Below are 21,261 nucleotides of genomic sequence, written 5' to 3' on the forward strand. Positions count from 1 at the left end.
ACAAGAAAACTCACTCGTATATATATTTTCCCCTCAGTAAAATTTCTGATTCTAAAATGGTGTAAGAATGATGTAGTGTGTACTCATGGCCCTTTAATGGAGAAACCGTTCCTCTGGGTCCGCCTCTTCCATTTAAGGCCACACGCCTGCGCTTAAAGCTGAGTAGTACTCTCACACACTACTTAGTACGCTAGTATGCGTGTCCGATTCAGTCTTTCCGCCTTAAAATAGCTCGGATTACTTCAGCTACTAACACTTTAGTGTACTATTGGGTATAGTAGTATGCAGTAATGTGTGTGAGAGTGTGTGTGTGTGTGTGTGTGTGTGTGTGTGTGTGTGTGTGAGAGAGAGAGAGAGAGAGAGAGAGTATGTGTACTGTACAGGAGTGTGTTAGTATGTTAGTATGTAAGTGCGTTAGTATGAGTGCCGCCTGTATTTTGCTTCCTGCTTCCAGGGACTCGAGCTTCACTCCCCTTCTTCTCAACGCAGAACTTTTACTCATACGGACCACAGCAGTCTCGGAGGAAGCAAGAGCACGGCATTATATTATTTATCATTTTATACACCAGAGAGGAAATATTGTTTGTTTTGTTTTGTTTTGTTTGCTTCATTCTGGTACACAGCTCAGGTAATAAGCGCTCGTGGCGTGTTTCTGTCGTTTGTGTTTTGAGGAACTGGGATTGCGCACAGCGGTGGTGATATCTGCAGCTCAGACGAGTAGATGTGTCGGGAATAGAAACGCACACGCAAATCACACGCAAACTCGTGAAGCTGCTTTATATGAACTGTGTATAATGTCACTGTAGCCTGTAGATGCGTGTGTGCGCGTGCGCGCGCGCGAGATTCTGCTACATTCCTGCACTGATGATTATGCGTGATTATGATTGCTGCGTTTATTTGTTTGCATCGCATGGTAATGAATCTGTGATGAAGTCTAAAGCCTCTGTTATAGCTCCAGTGTGTCAGTAATGTTTGGTACGTGGGTTCAGTCACCTGTTCAGGTGTAAACACCAGGAGAGGAGGTGAGGGGCTTACCTGTTAGGATGGGTTTAACTCTATTGGTATATGATATGGGTTTACCATATATGGATCATATCCAGAGTCCAGGACAGTTTGGAGATTACTAACAAGGAACTAGGATTAGGAGATGTAGAGATTGGATAAGGATATTTGGATGTCACAGTGTGGGTTTCTGAGCGTGAGACTGATCTTGTGAGTATAGTATGTAAAATGTATAGTATGAGATATTACAAATAGTCATATTATAGACGTATAGTTGTAGGTATACTCTTTGGTATCGTGAGTCTGTTCTTTGATGTGATTGTGATTTATAGTCTGTAAGGTCAGCTGTATTGTGAGTATAGTGTGTGTGTGTGTGTGTGTGTGTAGTGTCTGCGATATCGGTAGTATAGTCCACCGACATGAGTGTTATCATGAGTATAGTCAGTGATGTGCGTATAGCCGGGAATGTTGTGAGTAAAGTTCAGTGATTTTGTAAGTATAGTCTGCAGTGTTGTGTGGGTAAAGTCAGTGATAATGCAGGTATAGTGTGTGGTATTGTGAGTGTAGTCTGCGATATCCGTAGTATATTCCACCGACGTTGGTATTGTAGTCTGTGGTGTCATGAGAGTATTCGGGTATATTCTGAGTATCGTTAGTAATATCGTGAGTCTAGTCAGTGGTGTTATAACTGTAGTCAGTCATGTTGTGAGTATACATCGCATTATGAATATAGTCAGTGATCTCACGAGTACAGTCAGAGGTATTGCGAGTATATGTGGACAATATCGTGAGCGTAGTGAAGCTAGATATTTGTCAGCAAAACTGCATCCGTTTAAAAGGTTTTGTGTCACGGTATAACGCTGTATCAGGTTAGACGATGATCATATTGGCTCGATAATAAATATATACGTTGTGCTGTACTCTGAAGAAAAACAAAAGCTGACACGTCCGGCGGTGTTTCGTTTCAAGAATCAACATTACCTAGCTAAACAAACACACGGGAAGGTTTTGCATCCCCATCTCAAATTTCACACGAGCCCTCTGCGCGTAATCCAGCGCCTCACGTTAACGCTAGCCGGTAAGTTCATTTGAAAGTGAACTAGCATTTTTTGCTAAATAGCTGGTGTGTGCTCACCAGGTCAAGCAGGCCAGGCGAAGTGCGCAAGGAGAACTGGGTCAGGTGACGGGTGATGCGCAATAAACGAAATGTTCCAGGCGGAGTGTGAAGGCCAACGTGTGCCATTTGAAGTGATCTGAACCAGTGGAACTGTGCTAGGTGAAGCGCACTAGTTGACGTGAGAGAGGTGGCATGTGCCAGGTGATCTGCACGAAATGAAGTGTGCTAAATGAAGTGCCCTGACTGGTCTGTACAGTTCTCGCCTGTTCTGTTGCACCGTCGGTAGGATTGTCAGGTTACACAGCGTGCTTCACTGTAAATATTGTTCTTCCTGCTCTGATTATCTCGCCTCTGTCACCCACAGCAGGAGATTAAACACCTCCGTACGAGTCGCGTCTCACCTGAGCTGGGAGCTGGGATGGCGTTACTGACCCTGCACAGATCACCGTCTGTCTCCACAGCGCCAGTGAGTTCTACAACAACCTGCTTACACAACGAGTCCACTAACTAGATGTTTTCACTGGATTTAATAAAGACTTCTTCCCTAATTCAGTTCTGCAAAGTAAACTCCTGCACTTAACTGTAATTCCGGGCTTTCTAATCCGGCTAATGTTGGAGTGGAAGCTAACCTAAGGAGCGGAATCTAATCTGGCGAGACTAGGCGAATGAACAGTTACTAGTAAGAGTAAGATTAACCTAACAAGTGAAAGACGAGAAATGAAACCTAGCAAGCGAAAGCTAACCTAGTGCCTGAAAGCTAACCTGGCAAAAGAACCTCGCGAGAAGAATTCAACCTAGCTTGCGAAAGCTAACCTATCAATAGCGAGACCTAACATAGCGAGTGACACCTAACGTAGAAAGTGAAAGATGACCTAGCGTGCGAAATGTGACCTAGCAAGAGCGAAACCTAACATAGCGAGCGGAAGCTAAGCTAGCAAGAGCGAAAGCTAAGGTAGCGAGTGAAAGATGATCTAGCTTGCGAAAGCTAACCTAGTGAAGGAAATCTAACCTAGTGGACATTACTGCATAACTATATAACCGGATCCTGATTTTTAGTTGCTTGAGTGGCATCAGAGGCGGAGTTTCAGACAGAGTGCTGTCAATCAAGAGTGCTCATTAGAATGTGTTTAGAATATCAGGCCACGCCCACTAGGACAGTGTCAGGTCAGAGAGTTCAGCTGCTCTTTGGATGTTCTTATTTGAGGGTTTTTTCTGGATGTTTAATAGCCACATGAGATTGAATTTATAGAAAGTTTTGAATATTTTTTTTAAACCTGATGAAATAAAAACGGCTCTTTTGCGGATGTCAGACGTCAGGCGACGGATCCGCTGCTGTCGCCGTGTCACTGTTTTACCGCATACACGAGGACGTCAGCGGCATTTTAATACGCAAAGTCCTGCATGAATTAGTGATGCACATCTGTCTGAACATTTCATCCTTTCATCTTTTTTTTTTTTTTACTGTCTTTTCCTCAGTCTGTCTTTGCTTCATGTTCACGCTTCTCGCTTGTTTTTTTTTTTTCAGTCTTTCAGCTCGTATGTGGCACTTCTCTTTGGTATGTACTCATCTCATGTTGAGAAATTCACCTTCTTTCAACACATGTTGTAATCGTGTTTTGTTCTTCTCTCCGTTTCTCTGTACCAGCGTCTGTGTAATGTTTGTAAGACCCGTTGAGCTGGAAACATTAACGCGCACGTTCTGTAGACGATGAATGCATAGCGAATGAGCTTGGCAGGATTGATCGCGTGTTACGGTGCAAGGCTCGGCCTGTCTGTACTCGTCCTCCCTCATCTGTTTCTTTCATCGCTCCTTAGTCTGGACACGCGAGTCACATAACAGGTCGTGTTTCTATCTCCGGTTTCTTAAGCGTCTCTCCGTGCTTTCCACTATCTGCTTTCACACAAGCTTCCTCCGTGTCACGTCGTGACGTCTGTAAACACACTGCCACATGCCTAGTGGTTTCCTTTTTTTCTCTTCCTGTTCATTATTTCTCTCTGTCTGTCTGTCTCTCTCTCTCTCTCTCTCGCTCTCTCTCTCTCTCTCTTTCTGCGAACTCGATGTATTACTGAAGAAAACTATTTTTACTCTGAAACACATGAACTAGGTTTGTTAAAATATTTGTGACGTTCTTAGCAATCTGTTGTTAATCTGTTGGTTTAAACAGACGTGTAACCCTAAGTCACACCCGCGACAAGCCAGTGTTTATTTTCGGTGTGCAACAAAGAGATTTTTCACAACTTTATACAGATTAGAAATGACACGCTGTAAAGTGTCAAATGCAAACGATTGGCTTGAATCATTCGAGGGATGAGAGAAAACTAACCTAGCGATTAACTGATATAGATGCTATAGATAGATAGATAGATAGATATATGGATGGATGGATAGGAAGATGGATGGATAGATAGATGGATGGATGGATAAAAAGATGGATGGATGGATATATGGATGGATGGATAGATGTATGATGGATGGATGGATGGATGGATAGATGTATGATGGATGGATGGCTGGATAGAAAGATGGATGGATGGATGGATAGAAATGGATGGATAAATAGATGGATGGATATATGGATGGATGGATAGATGTATGATGGATGGATGGATAGATGTATGATGGATGGCTGGCTGGATAGAAAGATGGATGGATGGATAGAAATGGATGGATAAATAGATGGATGGATATATGGATGGATGGATAGATGTATGATGGCTGGATGGATAGAAAGATGGATAGATGGATAGATATGGATGGATGGATGGATGGATAGATAGGAAGATGGATGGATAGATGGATGGATGGATATATGGATGGATAGTTAGATAGATGGATGGATAGATGGATAGATGTATGATGGATGGATAGATAGATAGATGGATGGATAGATGTATGGATAGATGGATAGATGTATGATGGATAGATAGATTGATGGATAGATGGATGGATATATGGATGGATGGATGGATGGATAGATGTTGGATGGATAGAAAGATGGATGGATAGATAGATAGATGGATGGATGGATAGAAAGATGGATAGATGGATAGATATGGATGGATGGATAGATAGGAAGATGGATAGATGTATGATGGATGGATAGATAGATAGATGGATGGATAGATGTATGGATAGATGGATAGATGTATGATGGATAGATAGATTGATGGATAGATGGATGGATATATGGATGGATGGATGGATAGATGTTGGATGGATAGAAAGATGGATGGATAGATAGATAGATGGATGGATGGATAGAAAGATGGATAGATGGATAGATGTATGATGGATAGATAGATTGATGGATAGATGGATGGATATATGGATGGATGGATGGATAGATGTTGGATGGATAGAAAGATGGATGGATAGATAGATAGATGGATGGATGGATAGAAAGATGGATAGATGGATAGATATGGATGGATGGATAGATAGGAAGATGGATAGATATATGGATGGATGGATATATGGATGGATGATGGATAGGAAGATGGATAGATGGATGGATAGATATATAGATAGATAGATGGATAGATATATGATGGATAGATAAAAAGATGGATGGATGAATAGATAGAAAAATGGATGGATAGATGGATGTTACTGATACTGATCACGAAGTTGGGCACTCAAAGTAAAATATAGCTGAACATTTTTTATAAAAATAAACAGTACTGACTGTACTGTGAAAATGTGCTGTACTTTTAAAAAATGAAATAAATATATTAACTATTAATATATTAACGTAAATAAAAGATATACATCCAAACTGAACCCAATAGTAACTCTGCAAATAACAAAATAAAAATAGAGACGTCCAAAATGAATCAAAAAAACACGTCAAATAACACGACAAAATTTGTCGGCGATGGTTTTAATTTCACCTCTAGAGGCCGCTCTCGTGCTGTGCAACGGACGCAACTGGGAGTTTTTCCCGGTGTGGATATTTGCCGATAACCGCTAGTTCCAGCGATCAGATATCCGTGCCGATTAATCGTCAAAACCCATCAAACCTTCAACCTCTAGTAGATAGGATTGTTAACTTAGTGAGCCCTGTCAGTGAAACATTCTATACAAATCCTGTACGATTCCTCGGACCGATCCGAGACTCTGCTCGGCTAGTGAGGCATCTACGAGACGGCGAGCGCGATGGCGTCGACGGTTGAAGCTTTACAAGCTGAGTGTACAGATGAGGAAGTGAGAGAGCTGAACAGACTAAAGGACTAAAGCGCCGCTGCATCACTCTCTTTATGTAGAGATTTAAAGTTTTTTTGTTGTTGTTGTTGTTGTTGTTTTTTAAAGCCTCCGAATTTCATAATAAAATCAGACGAAAGTCACTTTTTAATTATGAATATTAATGCGCAGTTTGTTCCTGGTCTGTACCAAGCTTTAAAATCTCACATCCAGCTGCACATTTCTTCTCATTCACACGGTTTTATTTTCTTTAAGGATGAAACCATTGCAAGAAGAGGGAGACTTCAGAAGAGGTAAATAATCATGTTTTCTTTTTCTTTTTAATTAACACTCCATGTTTATGGAAGGAGGTAAAGATGTAACTTAAGTAAGTCTAAGTTGTTATTTTCTGTTTTTGTCTTATTAAGATAAGTGAGGACAGGAACTATCTTTCATGGAAGTTCCACAACATTAAATGTAACTATAAATGGATAAAAAGCACAACAAATATCTTTTTTTTTTTTTTTTTTTTTTTAAATAAGTAGGAAATGTCCTCGTTGGCAGATCGCTATGATAATAAGAAGAATTCATGGATTATTTGATCGTTTTAACGAATCGCTCCCATTTCCTGCACGACAGGGAGAGCTTTGCCTTCGTCAGAGGTGCGGTGCTTTTATTAGATGACGGCGTGAGGGAGGGGCCACACGAAGAAGCCACACCCTCTCAGTTTCCAAATGCTCCACTTGTGGGCGGAGCTTCTGATACAAAGCACAAGCATTTACGCGCTATGATTTCACTACTGAGACCTGAAGACACCGTCAAGCTGGTAAGATATCGAAGTCACCATGTTTACCACCACAGCAGTCTCATCGCCTTATCTGTGCCGAAAGAAACGCTCTAAAACACCACGTATCTGTTTGAAACAAAGGGATTTTAATGCTTGGGGAAACCTAAGTAACATAAACGGGCAAAATAAAGGCATGTCTGAGGGTTAAAACAGTCCTGAGAAGTCGCCAGAACTCGGATGTTTGGACCTGAATGCAGGGAATAAATATTAGTAAGGAGGTAAACGAGTTAAATGTGGATTCCCTTCTTGTCTGGTCTCCAGGCCGTTCGTTTGGAGTCGGTGAGTCCCGTCAGAGTGAGATATTTACTCATCATTACAACCACCAGCCGCAAACAGGAGAGTCTTCTGCTCGGCATGGACTTCCCAAATGCAAACAGGTCAGCTGGTCTTCAGTTTTACAGATCAGTATTCTCCTCTACAATCTTCTCACCGGCTGCTTCCATGTTTTCCAAAGTTGATCTCATCTTATCTCATCTTATCTGTTCTCTCTCTCTCTCTCTCTCTCTCTCTCTGTCTCTCTCAGCGGTGATTGCACTATTGGCCTGGTTTTGCCCATATGGAGTGACACGCAGGTGTATCTGGACGGAGACGGGTAAGACTGAGAGATTAAAATGCAAAAACAGAATCAGAGTCTCCAGAAGAACTGTCCTCCAGGATGTGCAGAAACTTATCCACTAATTTCCTTATAAGACTGCACAAAGTGGACGCACGTTGGATTCGTGGTTCGCACGTTTGCTTCACACCTCCAGGGTTCCGGGTTTGATTCCCATTGCTGCCCTGTGTGTGTGTGTGTGTGTGTGTGTGTGTGTGTGTGGAGTTTGCATGTTCTCCCCGTGTTTCAGGGTTTCCTCCGGGTACTCCGGTTTCCTCCCCCAGTCCAAACACATGCATGGTAGGCTGATTGGCGTGTCTAAAGTGTCCGTAGTGTATGAATGGGTGTGTGAACGTGCGATGGATAGGCAGCCCGTCCAGGGTGTACCGCACCCTGCACCCCATGCCTCCTGGGATAGGCTGCAGGTTCTCCGTGACCCTGTAGGATAAGCGGTACACAAACTGTATGTATGGATGGACCGCGCAGTGTGCCTTAGATGACCGATGCATTTTGAAACCCTTAATATGGACATTGTTTAGTTTATTACTGTTTACTGCTTTTAGTAGTGGGATTTTGTTTTATGTAGAAATGTTTCATTTGATTTAACGTTGCTTTATATCATTTCTTTTCTTTTGCACAGTCATGTACATGTCAGTGTGATGCGTATTACTAGGTTTTAGCGGTTTATATAACCATTAGTTTTAAGCGGCAGTACATTTACCGAGTCACTCGATGTTTTTTCCAAGTCTAGAGAGGAATTATGTCCAGAATGTCTCCTTTTCAGACTTATAAAAACTTCAATATTGACATGTTGTACACGGATGAAACCGTTGGTAGTTACAGTACCTTCCCAGGTAACGTTAACACTCTTGTTCAAGGCTTAAACACGAGCAGCTCTGGCTGATCCCCACAGAAATGTTTCAGAGAGAACAGTGGATCATTTAAAAAGCTTTTTAGCAGCCAGAGTAATCTTCCGGTATTTATAGAGCTGCATTCCAGTGTATTTGGTTTGGGTTTAGTGCAGGCCGATGGTGTGTATAAGTGGAATAAGTGCCAGACTGGATGTGTTTTAATAATTATTAACGATTATTGGTGACACAAACATCAAGTCAGTCACTGTAATGTCAAAAAAGTCGACTTCTTAACCCATCGATTCTCTGTCCTCCTTAGTGGCTTCAGTGTGACGTCTGCAGAGTGCACGAGGATATTTAAGCCCGTGTCTATTCAGACAATGTGGTGAGTTCACGACAAATCTGTTTACGCGGTCGCCATGGCGACAAGACTCCTACTAAATAATTACAGCCGTCATGTTAATCCGAGGGCGCGCAAACTTTTATCACCGGCAGCCGGGTGGAGAAAAGATAAAGAAATGAACCCCTTTTCTCTGTCCTCTGCTGCTGAACCTCCCAGTAAAAACATTTTAATTCTGCATTTATTTTTTAAAAAAATAATAATTCTATATCGGCTTATTTAATACTCAAATGCTTACTGAAGTGTGGACTCTAAAGGCTGATCAGACTATAGACCAAACACAGACGCTGATATCAGCGCGGGAGACGCGCTGCTTAGTTTTTTAAAACATTTTAACAGTAAACGTGTATTTAGAGCCGAGTGCAAAAGTTTGTACCCCCTTAGGACAAAGTAAGAGAACTTTACTTTCACAGATGTACCCTTTATGATGAAGTAACAAAAAGGTCAGATTAGTGTGTATAATATTAATATTGGACAAAAATGATATCCAAATTACGAGTTCATAAGTTTGTGTCTCAATTTTGTGAATGTGATTTAAATATCCTCCTATACCATATACGTCCAAACTTTGCTTTTATAACTGTCCTTGTTGTAGATATGAATTATTCATGCTAAAACTTGATTTTTCTTTATATATATATGAAAGAGAGTGTAGTATTGTTGCAAAAGATGTCAAAATTTCATTTTCAGCATCATGAGATTTGACTTTTTGTACATTTTAATTGTAATATAGAGGCAAAGGTTAGTTTTTCTCATTCAGAAACCTGACAGGGTGTGCAAACTTTTGCTCTCAACCTCCATGAATGGAACAAAGAAAAGAGAGTTCGAGTCCCCACAAAATCTACTTTGAAAAAAAACCAAAAGAGCCAAAAGGGTTCCTGTTGGTTACTAAAGTTAGGCTAAGATTAGATTAATAATTATGTCCTCACAAGGATAGTAAGGTTTGTGTGTGTGTGTGTGTGTGTGTGTGTGTGTGTGTGTGTGTGTGTGTGTGTGTGTGTGTGTGTGTGTAGGTCCGTGCTCCAGGCTCTACACGGCTGTTGTGAGCGGGCGGTGCAGGGTGCCGTGATCCCAGGCTGTGGATTGGACTGGGCTCAGCACTACAAACAGCACGTGGAGTCGGACCAGCAGTGTGTGAACGAGTGGAGGGCCATGACGGGCCTCGAGTCGGTGCGCAAGAACAACAAAGGCCACAGCACGGAGAGAGAGGGAGTAGAGAGAGAGATTAAAGTCCAGCTCAGAGACATCATGAGGACCGTGGACCTGGAGAACATCACCTCCAAACAGGTATACCGAGAAAAGGAGACAAAAAGTACGAAGCCCAGCGGTCCTGCTTACCGATAAGGTGCGGACTTATCGTCCGGACTACGAGTGAGAGAATAAGGAGTTAAACGCTTGGTGTCGTGATGTTCGAGGAAAACAATCAGCAATGGGGTGGCGTGATGAAGCGGAGTTAACTCCAATCGCATTGAAGTTGATTATTTTCCTATAACGATACGACCCGAAGTGTTTTATTGCTCAAAGATTACACAGTTTTATTCATTAAAGAATGTTCCAAGAGCACCGACACTGGAGACTCCTTCCGTACATGTCAAATAAACCAAACACTTGCAGTTTTAAATTTGTTTGTATGGAAGACTTTGTCCTAGAACGAAAAAAGCAGCTCACTGATGATCTTTTTGTTTGTGTGCACGCGTGTAGGTTCGATCTTCTCTGGAGGCCAGGATTGGTTTGGACATGAAGAACTATAAGGAGTACATAGACAATGAGATGATGGTCACCATGGCTCAGATGGACAAACCATCCAAAATCTTAGATTATCTTTACCTGGTAACGCTCCGCAGCCTTTTTCATTCCCGTTCTTTCCTCTTGCTATCATAAGGATTGTTCTAGAACATCATTCTCTGGCTAATTACATCATTACTGCGTCCTGCATGCTCACACATCATAACAAGGTACTCAACACAATACAACAGATCGTACTGAATGTTGACATTCCGACAATATTCATAATTTATCTTACAAATCGTTGAATAATTTAGTCCTCGGCTCAGGGTGACGGCTTGGCTCTCCGCCACAGATTTAATTGTTGCTCGTTAGTTTTTGTTGAACTGAGGATTTAAAGCTCCTAATTGTATTGCCATGAACAACATCTTGGAAATAAAATCCAACTCGAAAGTGCATTGCTGGGGGAAAAAATCCTCACGAGCATCTTTTTTTCTACAAGAAAACGTGTCCTTATTACAATAAATAGACCATTTTATTTCCTCATTCTTCGTAGGGTTCTGAGTGGAACGCGGCCAACTTTGAGGAACTTCAGAAAAACAAGTACGCCGAGTGTTTATAATGCGGTCCATACAGTTACACAGTTAACACGCCGCGTTTAAATCTGCCGAACCTGTTGGAAACGGTAACCTGCCATGTTAACGTGCGTGTGTTTGCAGTGTGGGTTACATCCTGAATGTCACCATGGAGATCGATAACTTTTTCCCAGAATCCTTCACCTACATGAATATCCGAGTGTACGACGTGGAGGCGACGGATCTTCTCTCGCACTGGAACAACACGTACATGTTCATTAACGAAGCCAGGTAAGGAGCGTTACTGCTGATGCTGTGGCTAGGACTGAGCGATGTTATGTGAGCTGCTTATTTTTATTTATTATTTATTTATTTATTTTATTTATTTATTTGTTTATTTTTTTTAAATTTATTTTTTTTTTACAGCGATAAAATGTATCAATGATTTACTTCTTTACTTTTTTATATCTTTATTTTGGAAAAACAGCAATAAAATGCTGTCAGGTCTTTTTTTTTTCCTCTGTGGTGGGGAAAGCAATAAAGTGTATTTTTATAAAACAGCAATAAAATTCAGTCAAGGGTTAGTTTGTTTGTTTGTTTGTTTGTTTTGTTTTTTTACAAAATCAAAAACAAATTCCTGTCGTCTTTTGAATTTTTCAAAACCAGTAATGAAATGTTGTATTTTTAAATAAATAAATAAATAAAATAGCTTTAAATTGCTGCCATTTTGTTTTTGCTTGTTTGTTTGTTTGTTTGTTTGTGCGAGCATTTATTTTTACATTTCAGAAGAAAAATAAATGCTCCAGCCACTGATGGGCAAAGAAAAAAAAAAATGTAAACGATATCCTGAAAGGTTTTAGTTTTTTCGAAAGGGTCCGTTTTAAAAATATCTGATTATTACAGGTGTAGAAACACACTGAAATTCTAATCCACACCTTTAACGCCCTCTGTGATGAGTAGTTGCTCCATGTTGTGATGTACTGGTGATGTTTTGGACGTTCTCTGTCTGTCGTGTCGACGCAGGAAGAGTGGGCAGTCCGTATTGGTGCACTGTAAGATGGGCGTGTCTCGCTCCGCTTCCACGGTCATCGCCTTTCTGATGAAGCAGCAAGGCTGGACGTTAGAGGAGGCTCTTAACCACGTGAGAGAGCGCAGACCCATCGTTCAGCCCAACGACGGCTTCTTCAGACAGCTACACACCTACAGCGGCATCCTCAATGCCAGGTCTCTCTCTCACACACACACACACACACACACACACACACACACACACACACACTTCATTTTATCAATGTAGTATGTTTTATTGTCCTGAGAAACAACTTTACTGTCGCATTGCCAGTTATTGGGTTAAGCCGAGTGGAATAAGTACCCATGCTGAATTTAGTCACCCTTCCATACATATTTTTATTTTATTTACCCATGATCCTAGTCAAGTCCGCCATCTTCTAATTATTATTATTATTAATAATAATAATTTCAATTTTTCAGACTAGGAACATTTTTTGGACAAATATAAAACGTGCCCGCAGGGCCTTTCTAGAAATGAATCGAGTGCCTCTGCTCTAAATCTCCAGACGTCTTCGATTTGCTGTATATGACGATACATGTCTTTTATATAAGCAAATAAAAAAAGAAAGGCATGAAAACATTTCTTTAGAGTACAGTGCATATTATTAGAACACGGCAGGTGACGCTCGGTATTTCCTCCACTGGAGCTGAAAAACGCACGTCGTGTGCTTGCAATAAAAATGTTGGTGCTCCTGGTGAACGTTGTGTGCAGTAAACAGCGACACAGCGCCCTCTGGAAGCGGAAGTCCAGATCAGACACGCTGAATAAACCGGCTCAGAAGCAGGAGCAGAAGCCAGGGACGGACGGACAGCTGGGAGACGATGAGCATGAAGAAGGAGAGGACGACGAGCAGAGTCCAGAGGAGGAAGAGAGCTCCGATGAGGAGAGAGATGTAAATATATCTTACTTTTACTGCAATTAATAATAAATCAATGTCACCTTACTCACCTTTTAATGTTAATATGTCCTGTCACATATTAGTTCTCTCTCTCTCTCTCTCTCTCTCTCTCTCAGGTGTTTACTGATTTGGTGTCTGATGCAGCAGCAGCATCAACAAACCCTGTTATTACTGTCCAGGACAGTGACAAGGTCCGAACTATCACCATTTCACTATCCAGACCAGTAGCGTGCTGTTCTAGGGAAAATAATCAACAACGGGGTGGTGTGATGAAGCAGAGTTACTAATATTATAGGATTATTTTCCCTATAGCAGGACGTCCTGGAGTGTTTTATTCCTCTTATACTACAACAACTTGCCAACGATGACATTTTTTTAGTTATTAAAGAACAACATCATACTTTTTATCCGTTTATAGTTACATCTAATGTTATGGACTGTCTAATGTTATGAAACAAGTTACAATAATAACGATAACAATAATGTTTTGTTTTTGTCCCTCAGGTAACCCCGAGTCCCAGCAGAAGTGGAAGAATGGATCTGTTTTCTCTCATGCAGTCCATCCAGCTGGACGACGAGGAGCGACTGAGCGATCTAGAAGTACGAACACGCGTACACGTCTAACCCGTTAGCAAAGTCCTTGTAGTAAAGTCGCGCCGTTCTGCGGCGGCCATCTTGGAAATGTAGCTCGACCGTTATTTTCGGGCACGCAAGACCAGGCTTGTAATTCTGTGGAGAGACCCATAAACCAGAAATTGATGGAGAAGGTGTTTCAAACTCGGATTTGAAATGGCTGACAAAAACTGGCGTAAACTAATATCTACTCCAGCTATTGCGCGTGCACATTTTTTATTATTGTGTTGTGCGAAAGTGTAAATAATAGGAAATTTCCCGTCTTTTAACTAAATTGATCCAAACATCACTCTGTATGTTCGGAACCAGCTTCCAAGATGAGTTTTTGTATTCCCTTGTGTATTGTATTCTTCTGACGTATCGTAAGCCAGCACTGAAAAGTGGAATCTGTGTTGTTGATCCAGAACGCGGCGGCTCAGAGGAAATCTCCGGCCCAGAGGAGACGCAGCAGTCACAAACGACGGGCTCTGACTCACCAGAAAGCTCACGTGGACGCTTCTCCCGACCCAAGCAGCCAATCACAGAGCGGAAAACAGGAAAATCCAGGGCTGGACACCTCAAGTAACAACGAGCAGAGGACAAAAGACTAAAATAGAGAAGAGGAAGAACACTCCTCGAGAGCAGAGTGGTCCTGATGGAGATCATTTTAACGAGTCGTTTGATAATAATGGTGAGGGGTGTTTTTTTGGGTTTTTTTTTTTTCCCCAGTTTGGGCGTTGGTTGGGCTCTCACACACGCGCGCGCGCGCACACACACTTCTCCACACGTCTTCACTCATTTCAATTAACTTCAGTGCAGCCTCATGCGTCGAATAAGACAGGAACACACACACACACACACACACACACACACACAACCAACCACACTGACACTGCAGTATTTTGAGTGTTTCTTGATTTAATGTGAGATGCAGTGTCAAAACTTTCCCACATCACTCTGTGCCTTTGTTTTTTGTCCTTCACGCGCACTCAGCCTGAGCCGTATGTTCACAAACACCTCCCTGATTTAACACAGTATTAAAGAACAGGAAAGGGGGCATACATGTGAGCATTTCCCAGAGATGAGAAACATCCCTGCATTATTATTATTAGTAGTAGTAGTAGTAGTAGTAGTAGTAGTATTTTGAGTATCTGTTGCACCAGGTGAAAATAGCATTAACTACAATACAGTGTATCTGTTTGCACTACAAAAAAAAAGACTTAAAAAATGTATGCACTACTATTTAGCTCTTATTTAAGCTAGACAGCTATCTAAACACAAAACTCTGCTAATACTACCTAATGCAGCTCTACCCATGCAAACGTGCTAACAAGCTAGCTAATGTTAGTCTTTGTGTTAGATCATTTAATTAAGTATTTACGACCAAGCTATGCAACATTTGACTAGGTATAAAATTGTATAAAATAAGAGCAGCTAAGGCTTCTAGCAAACCAGATAATATAAGCCTAACTGTTCTGTAAATAAAGCAATTAGCCCGACTTGCTAATGAGTGAGATACTGTTAAGACTACTGTACTGTATTGTGTGAACCGGTAGCAACAATGCAAGCAATTTAGGCTAACTAGCTAAGCTTAGGCTAAAAGTAAAGTATATTTAGTAAACCTGAAGCTAAGCTGGCTAACATTAGCCTAACAATTGTTACGCCAGTAAATACTGTGTACAACAGTAGCCAAATTCGCTAGCTAACATTAGGCTAACAATAACTAAGCCAAGTTCACTAGCAAGCTAGCTAACATTAAGCTAACTCGGATTGTGTAAACTGATAGCCCGATGCTTGCTAGCGAATTTGGCTAACAGTTAGACAAGACTGCTAACAAGCGGGATAGCATTAGGATAGTGATTATATTGTGTGAACCAATAGCTAAATTCGCTAGCAAGCTAGACAAGCTTAAGCTAATTATGATATTGTGTGAATAGCTGAGGTTGCTAGCATGTGCTATTGTGTGATAAAGAGAGAAAATTAGTAGTGATTAAACTGAGTGCAAATAGTAAAGTTTTCTATTTTCACCTGGATGCAAAATGTGATTTATTATTATTATTATTATTATTATTATTAGGTAGACTTTTAATGACCAAGTTCCATTAGAGATATTTTATTCCCTCTATTCTATGCAATATTTGTAATTTCTCTTTTTTCTTAGGTTCTCTCTCTCTCTCTCTCTCTCTCTCTCTCAGCTTGAAGCTGCCACTTTTTTGGATTCTGTGATCTCGGACTGCCAGTCAAAAGTTTTTTCCACACCTTGTGTTTAAACGTCCAGGCTCATTATTAACACTCTAAAACGTTAAGTCTTATTGTTTACTTAAGTTTAAACGGAGAATTATTTTCAGTGGTCCATACTGCTTTCACACGTGCAGTGTTTAGTGTGTTCGAACAGAACCCTGGTGTGTTCTCCGCCTCGGTGTCGGTGCGGTTCTTTAGTCGGGTGTGAACGCTGGGGTCCGAGAGAGTCCGAGCGAGGCGTGAGAGAGGGATTCGACTCTAAATCGACTCGCATGCAGAATGTCGTGTGTTTTCGGACGCAGCGTTTTTGTTTCTATTGTTGTTTTGTTCATTTTTGCGTGCCGCTAAACTGAGCCAATGCACAGAGCTGTAGCGCTGCAGAAATGCCACGTGTTCCGGACATTTGGATGAACAAAAATAGAAAATAAACACTGGACGTGATGCAGGAAATGTTTTAAACCAGTTATTTATTTAAGAATGGGATTCTGCGTGCTCGGTTGAATTATTTATTTTTTAGCGATTTCTGCACGCACTTGGTAAACGCTTCGTTCTCTTTTTGTCCTCTCGTTTAATTCTATACAGTTTGAAACCAAACCGAAAATCAATCGGACATCAGGATCTGAGAAAAGCCTTTAATCAACACTAGTTTAATATTTTTTTTAACGTATTAGTTTAACACTTTTTATAGTGATCAGAACCTCCAGGAGTCTAAAAACATCTGACTGGCAGTGTAACAAGTGTTCAAAATGCATCACGTTACACAACATAGATATAAGAAAACTATTCTCGAACAGGACGTGAATAAAAAACCATTCATATCCCGTGCTTTACGCTCGAGTTCGTGTACATTTCTGTACACGGAGTCTCCGCAGCGAGTTCCTGCCATTTTTCTAAAAGAATTGATGACGTTTGAAGCGCTTCATTTCAGTGACATCAGTTTAATGAACTTCATAGTAATGACGTGAAAAATCAAATCTATAAATGAAGACCAATAAGACTAGTTATACAGTGAGGGCAAAAGTAATGGCACCCTGTAAAAGGAGGAGGCGCTAGCGTGCGTCAGTGGTAGCCGATGCACTGCGGTGGCCGAGCTGCATTATTGGAAGATTTAACGCACACAGTGCTTAGGAGGTGCTCTTTTACTGTTTAGTTGTCGTTTTGGGCTCTGAGCCGTTTTGGAGTTATGTGGGCGTGGCTAAATGTAACCATGCCATGAATGCGTTTGGTAATTTGCAGCTGACTGGCGTTTATCAACGTCCGCACGTGAGTACGAAGCAAATCAGCCAAACTTGTAAATCTGGTGGGAATTTTTTTCTTTATTTTTTTAAAAAACATTCACACACAAACTTAACAAAAAAACAAACAATAACCGATTAGACGAGTTAATATATTTTTGGCCGAACTCAAGTGAACATGTGAGCCAGCGAGGTGTCTGTTTTCATGTGTGTTTCACTACTGCTGCACAGAACCGGAGTATTATCATTACGGTTCTGTACCTGGGGGGGAGGGAACCCTTCAGAACTGTATTTTAAGAGCTGTAATTTTGTCAGTATGGGGAGTTGATACCTGCAGAATAAATGCACATGTGCCATAACTGAAATGTGACGTCTCTGCTGTAGCAGGTTGAGTTTCTGTCCTGCAATCCTCCCGTCTCAGTGCCTTCGGTTTGGACCAAAATGTCATGTTTCAGAAACGTTCAGATGTTTTTATGTAATATGATTATATATATATATATATATAAAGTGTGTATGATTTGTCTGTTGAGTATGCGAGTTGTGTTCCAGCTGTTGCATACAGCATGCTTTATGATGAATTAGATCACCTGGGTATTTATTATGCGTGAGTGTGTCACTGTGTTTTTATTTCCGTGCAGTATTTTTTTTTTTTTTTTTACTGTGCTGTGTGTTAAACATGCAGACGGTTGCCAGATTGAAGCCAAAGTCACCGTAATGAGGGCAAACAGCTGGATAAAATCCATACACTGTGCTGGGACAGTGACGAAAGAAAAGAAACCATGATGGAAATGCGAAGAATAAACGTGCCATGTTTGATTCGGTTAATCCTGATGCTGTTTTTATTGATATCAGATCAGAGATCAGGTAATAAATGTTGGTTTTTTTTCTCTCTCTCTGATCTGGAAATATCTGATATCTTTTACACAGGCATTACAGACAGGGTTGCCAGATAATCCGCGTATTTATAGTTCCACTGGTGAGGGGTAAATCGTCTAACTTGTTTAATTCTGAATCTTTTAATCTGTAATCTGGCAATATGTATTATCTTTTTTTTTTTCCCTTCCAGTTTTATCACTGATGTATCTACAGTATGTACTACGCATCCTTGCTGGACTTAAAATAAAATATAAATTTATTAAAGTGGTTTTATTGCTTCTAAACTGATTTGCTGATCAGATTAAGATGAATGCTGCTACGTTTCAGCAAATATAAAAATATTATGCTAATTTACTGTACACTACAAACTAAATGCATGAACTGCCAAACAAATATAACCGACAATTGAATTAATTCAATTAAAATACATTTAAAAAAAAAAAAACACACCATCATGTTTATACAGATCTTTATTCAGAGTTTCAGGTCGATTATAAAAGGGGAAAAAATATATTAAATAAATTTACGTTTAGGTTCACTGAGCAGCACGCCCCCCTCGTTCATGGCCGTCCAAAACGTCTGGACCTGGAACAGATTAAAGAGCGAAGAATGTTATTTTCATTAGAATTAAGTTATCATTTTTAAAGCTTTTTTAGTACAAAAAAAAAAATCCTCACTTGGATGAAAATTTTTGCCCACAAACTCCTCTAGAAAAGGGAATTCTGGGATTAAAGGAATAAAGCGTGGGGCGTGGTGCAGCTATAGGAGTATAATCAGCACTGGAGTGGTGTGATGAAGCCGAGATTCTGTCACCAACATAAAGCTGATCATTTAAGATCCAAATTTATTTGCTCATGTTTTGTTTTAATAAAGTGTTATGTTTTCTATTTTAGAGCGAAAAGAAAAACGGGATAAACAATTCCCATAAAACACGTTAAACTCGATAAAAAGGGAAATAAAACTATACCTCAATGCAACGACTGATTTATAGAAGCTTTAATAATTTCCTTAAACTCTCACACAGACAATAAAATAAAGAAATATTCCTGAAATATCAATTTCAGAGGGTTATTCCAATTTTTACTCTAAACTGTTATTTAAATATAGATATGTATAAAATCTGAATAAGTACACACTCAAACGGGGGAGATATTCCTAATCATTTCATAATCGTGATCGAGGCAGTTTGCAAAATAATCATCACAAATCTTTTTACTTTTAGAAGAAAAAAAAAAGTGTAGCACTATAAACATCTCTTCCTAAAATTAAAAAAGATTCACTTTTAAATGATTTTATTTTCATAATCATTACAAATGTCTCATACGGACAAGGGGAATTCCTCTGCGAATAAAAATTTTAAAAAAAAGTGACTTCTATCCGATTAAAAAATAAACATCTATTACCGAGTTCAAATAAAAATAAATAAAACGCCTTTAACTATTTCCTAAAATCTCAGTCGCTAAAATAAATGTAAATTCATATTAAGATCAATTTTCAGCTTCGTGAAAAATACATTAGTGACAAATAATATTTCAGAGGGTTAGTCCACTACTTTATTTTATTTTTAAATGGACATATAGACCCAAAAAGTGCATTAAAAAAATAAAAACTAAACCTCTAAGTATTTAGACGCCTGCTCACTATTTAATCAAACTAAATATATAAATAATTCAATAAATAAATAAATAAATAATCTGCATGAATGGAATTGCATGTACATATATGTGTATATTATCAATGTAATAAATTTCTTATATTTAATATGTTTAATATTTCATCGTCAGGACAAATTCCTCATACATGGACAATAAAGCGAGTTTATAAAGGGGTTACTCCTAATTATTACCACGTCAATAAAAATAATGCTAAAAATATTTATCGCAATATATTATTTTTTAAAAATTATTAAAAGCCATATCTCAGCTGTAGCACTACAGAAATTTCTTATTAAAGAAAAAAAACTTGGGGGTTTAAAAATAAAGATTTTATCATTATTTTTAGTAATAACATCTCACATTTATAATTATTTTATTTCCTTCCTCACTTTCTATTTCTCACATTGCTTGTAATGAATAATTATTCCTGTAGATGAGCTGTGCTGTAGTGATGAATCAGTGTATATGATGATGATGGTGGTGGTGATGGTGAAAGGAGGAGACTCACGGCGTCGGAGCGGAACGTCCAGGGAACCTCTCGATAAAGGAGTCGAGTGATTCCGGCTTCGCAGCATCGCTGAGCCAGAACGTCTCCCACAGCGCGGCACGCGGCCACCGAGCGCGTGGAGCTCAGCTGCTTCTTCAGAGCCCACTCCTGTGTGGAGCACGTCAGCACGGGGACGTCCGAGTCTCGCGAAAACACCGCAGCAGACACGTGATGCTGCGAGCGCTTCAGCACCAACCTGAAAGAGAAGAAGAAGAAGAGAGACACTGAGGATGAATTAATCTAACCCTGCACACACACACACACACACACACACACACACACACACACACACACACACACACACAGACCTGTGGTAGTACTCTCTCTTGGGCCAGACGGTGGCCCAGCCTCGGTCCTTCACAGCGATGGCCATCTGTTCCAGATTCCTAGGGTTTCGGTTCACAAACGTCTGATTAACATCTTCATTCTGGTTGATCTCCGGCGCTGGATCAGCTGCAGCTCGACTCCAACTCCGCACTGACCAGGACAGAGGAGGAGGAGGAACACTTTAATTAATCACTGCCAACGAATCTCATTATCGATTAGTTGGTCTGCGGTACATTTACTCATCACTTTACTTCTGTTTTCCGAAAACACGCTTCGGAGAGTAAATACGTTATGTCCCAAATGACGTACGGTACACTTACACTATGCACTTCGTACTCTACGTCTAGAGTGGCGGTTCCACGGACCCCTAGTGGTCAGTGGTGTAATTGCAGGGGGACCGTAGGAAAGTTATTTTAAAAATGTTTAAATAATACAATTGTTTTTTTTGGTTATATGTATCAAAATATATTCAAATGAAATGTTTTCAAATGAATCAATCTGGTTATTCA

The 21,261-nt window shown here is 40.2% G+C and overlaps 2 protein-coding genes across 4 annotated transcripts in view; one reads left to right on the forward strand and one right to left on the reverse strand.

Annotated features, from left to right (window-relative positions):
* The first annotated feature begins 65 nt into the window (after positions 1–65).
* si:ch211-203d1.3 (protein phosphatase Slingshot homolog 3) lies at positions 66–17,870 on the forward strand. 3 transcript variants are annotated; one of them, XM_053631976.1, is made up of 16 exons: positions 66–628; positions 2,487–2,585; positions 6,576–6,613; positions 6,939–7,125; positions 7,408–7,523; positions 7,670–7,738; positions 8,909–8,974; positions 10,003–10,276; positions 10,691–10,819; positions 11,271–11,317; positions 11,434–11,580; positions 12,313–12,513; positions 13,073–13,253; positions 13,376–13,450; positions 13,764–13,859; positions 14,297–17,870. In XM_053631976.1, the coding sequence occupies exons 2-16, from the start codon at positions 2,538–2,540 to the stop codon at positions 14,480–14,482; spliced, it is 1,860 nt and encodes a 619-aa protein (XP_053487951.1). In that variant the 5' UTR covers positions 66–628; positions 2,487–2,537; the 3' UTR covers positions 14,483–17,870. The 3 variants fall into 3 exon arrangements, with proteins under 3 accessions (XP_053487951.1, XP_053487949.1, XP_053487952.1); XM_053631974.1 differs by having other exon boundaries at positions 67–628; positions 2,484–2,585; XM_053631977.1 differs by lacking the exon at positions 66–628 and adding an exon at positions 1,367–2,080 and having other exon boundaries at positions 2,484–2,585.
* A 365-nt stretch (positions 17,871–18,235) lies between these two features.
* mrpl18 (mitochondrial ribosomal protein L18) overlaps positions 18,236–21,261 on the reverse strand; it is a 4,324-nt gene continuing 1,298 nt past the window's right edge. Inside the window, exons 2-4 of the mRNA XM_053631979.1 lie at positions 20,734–20,902; positions 20,387–20,621; positions 18,236–18,808 (exon numbers count right to left, since the gene is read on the reverse strand). Coding sequence (XP_053487954.1) covers positions 18,737–18,808; positions 20,387–20,621; positions 20,734–20,902 — 476 coding nt within the window. The 3' untranslated portion in view covers positions 18,236–18,736. The remainder of the gene's footprint in view (positions 18,809–20,386; positions 20,622–20,733; positions 20,903–21,261) is intronic.

The sequence above is a fragment of the Ictalurus furcatus genome, chromosome 8 (genome assembly GCF_023375685.1).
Source record: "Ictalurus furcatus strain D&B chromosome 8, Billie_1.0, whole genome shotgun sequence".
Taxonomy (NCBI): domain Eukaryota; kingdom Metazoa; phylum Chordata; class Actinopteri; order Siluriformes; family Ictaluridae; genus Ictalurus; species Ictalurus furcatus.

Bases quoted from the DNA above. Each gene is read 5' to 3' on its own strand.
- si:ch211-203d1.3 (XM_053631976.1), top strand. From the start codon at position 2,538: ATGGCGTTACTGACCCTGCACAGATCACCGTCTGTCTCCACAGCGCCA. The intron at 6,614-6,938 runs GTAAATAATCAT...CCTGCACGACAG, and splicing joins AGAGGGAGACTTCAGAAGAG to GGAGAGCTTTGCCTTCGTCA. The intron at 11,581-12,312 runs GTAAGGAGCGTT...GTGTCGACGCAG, and splicing joins ATGTTCATTAACGAAGCCAG to GAAGAGTGGGCAGTCCGTAT.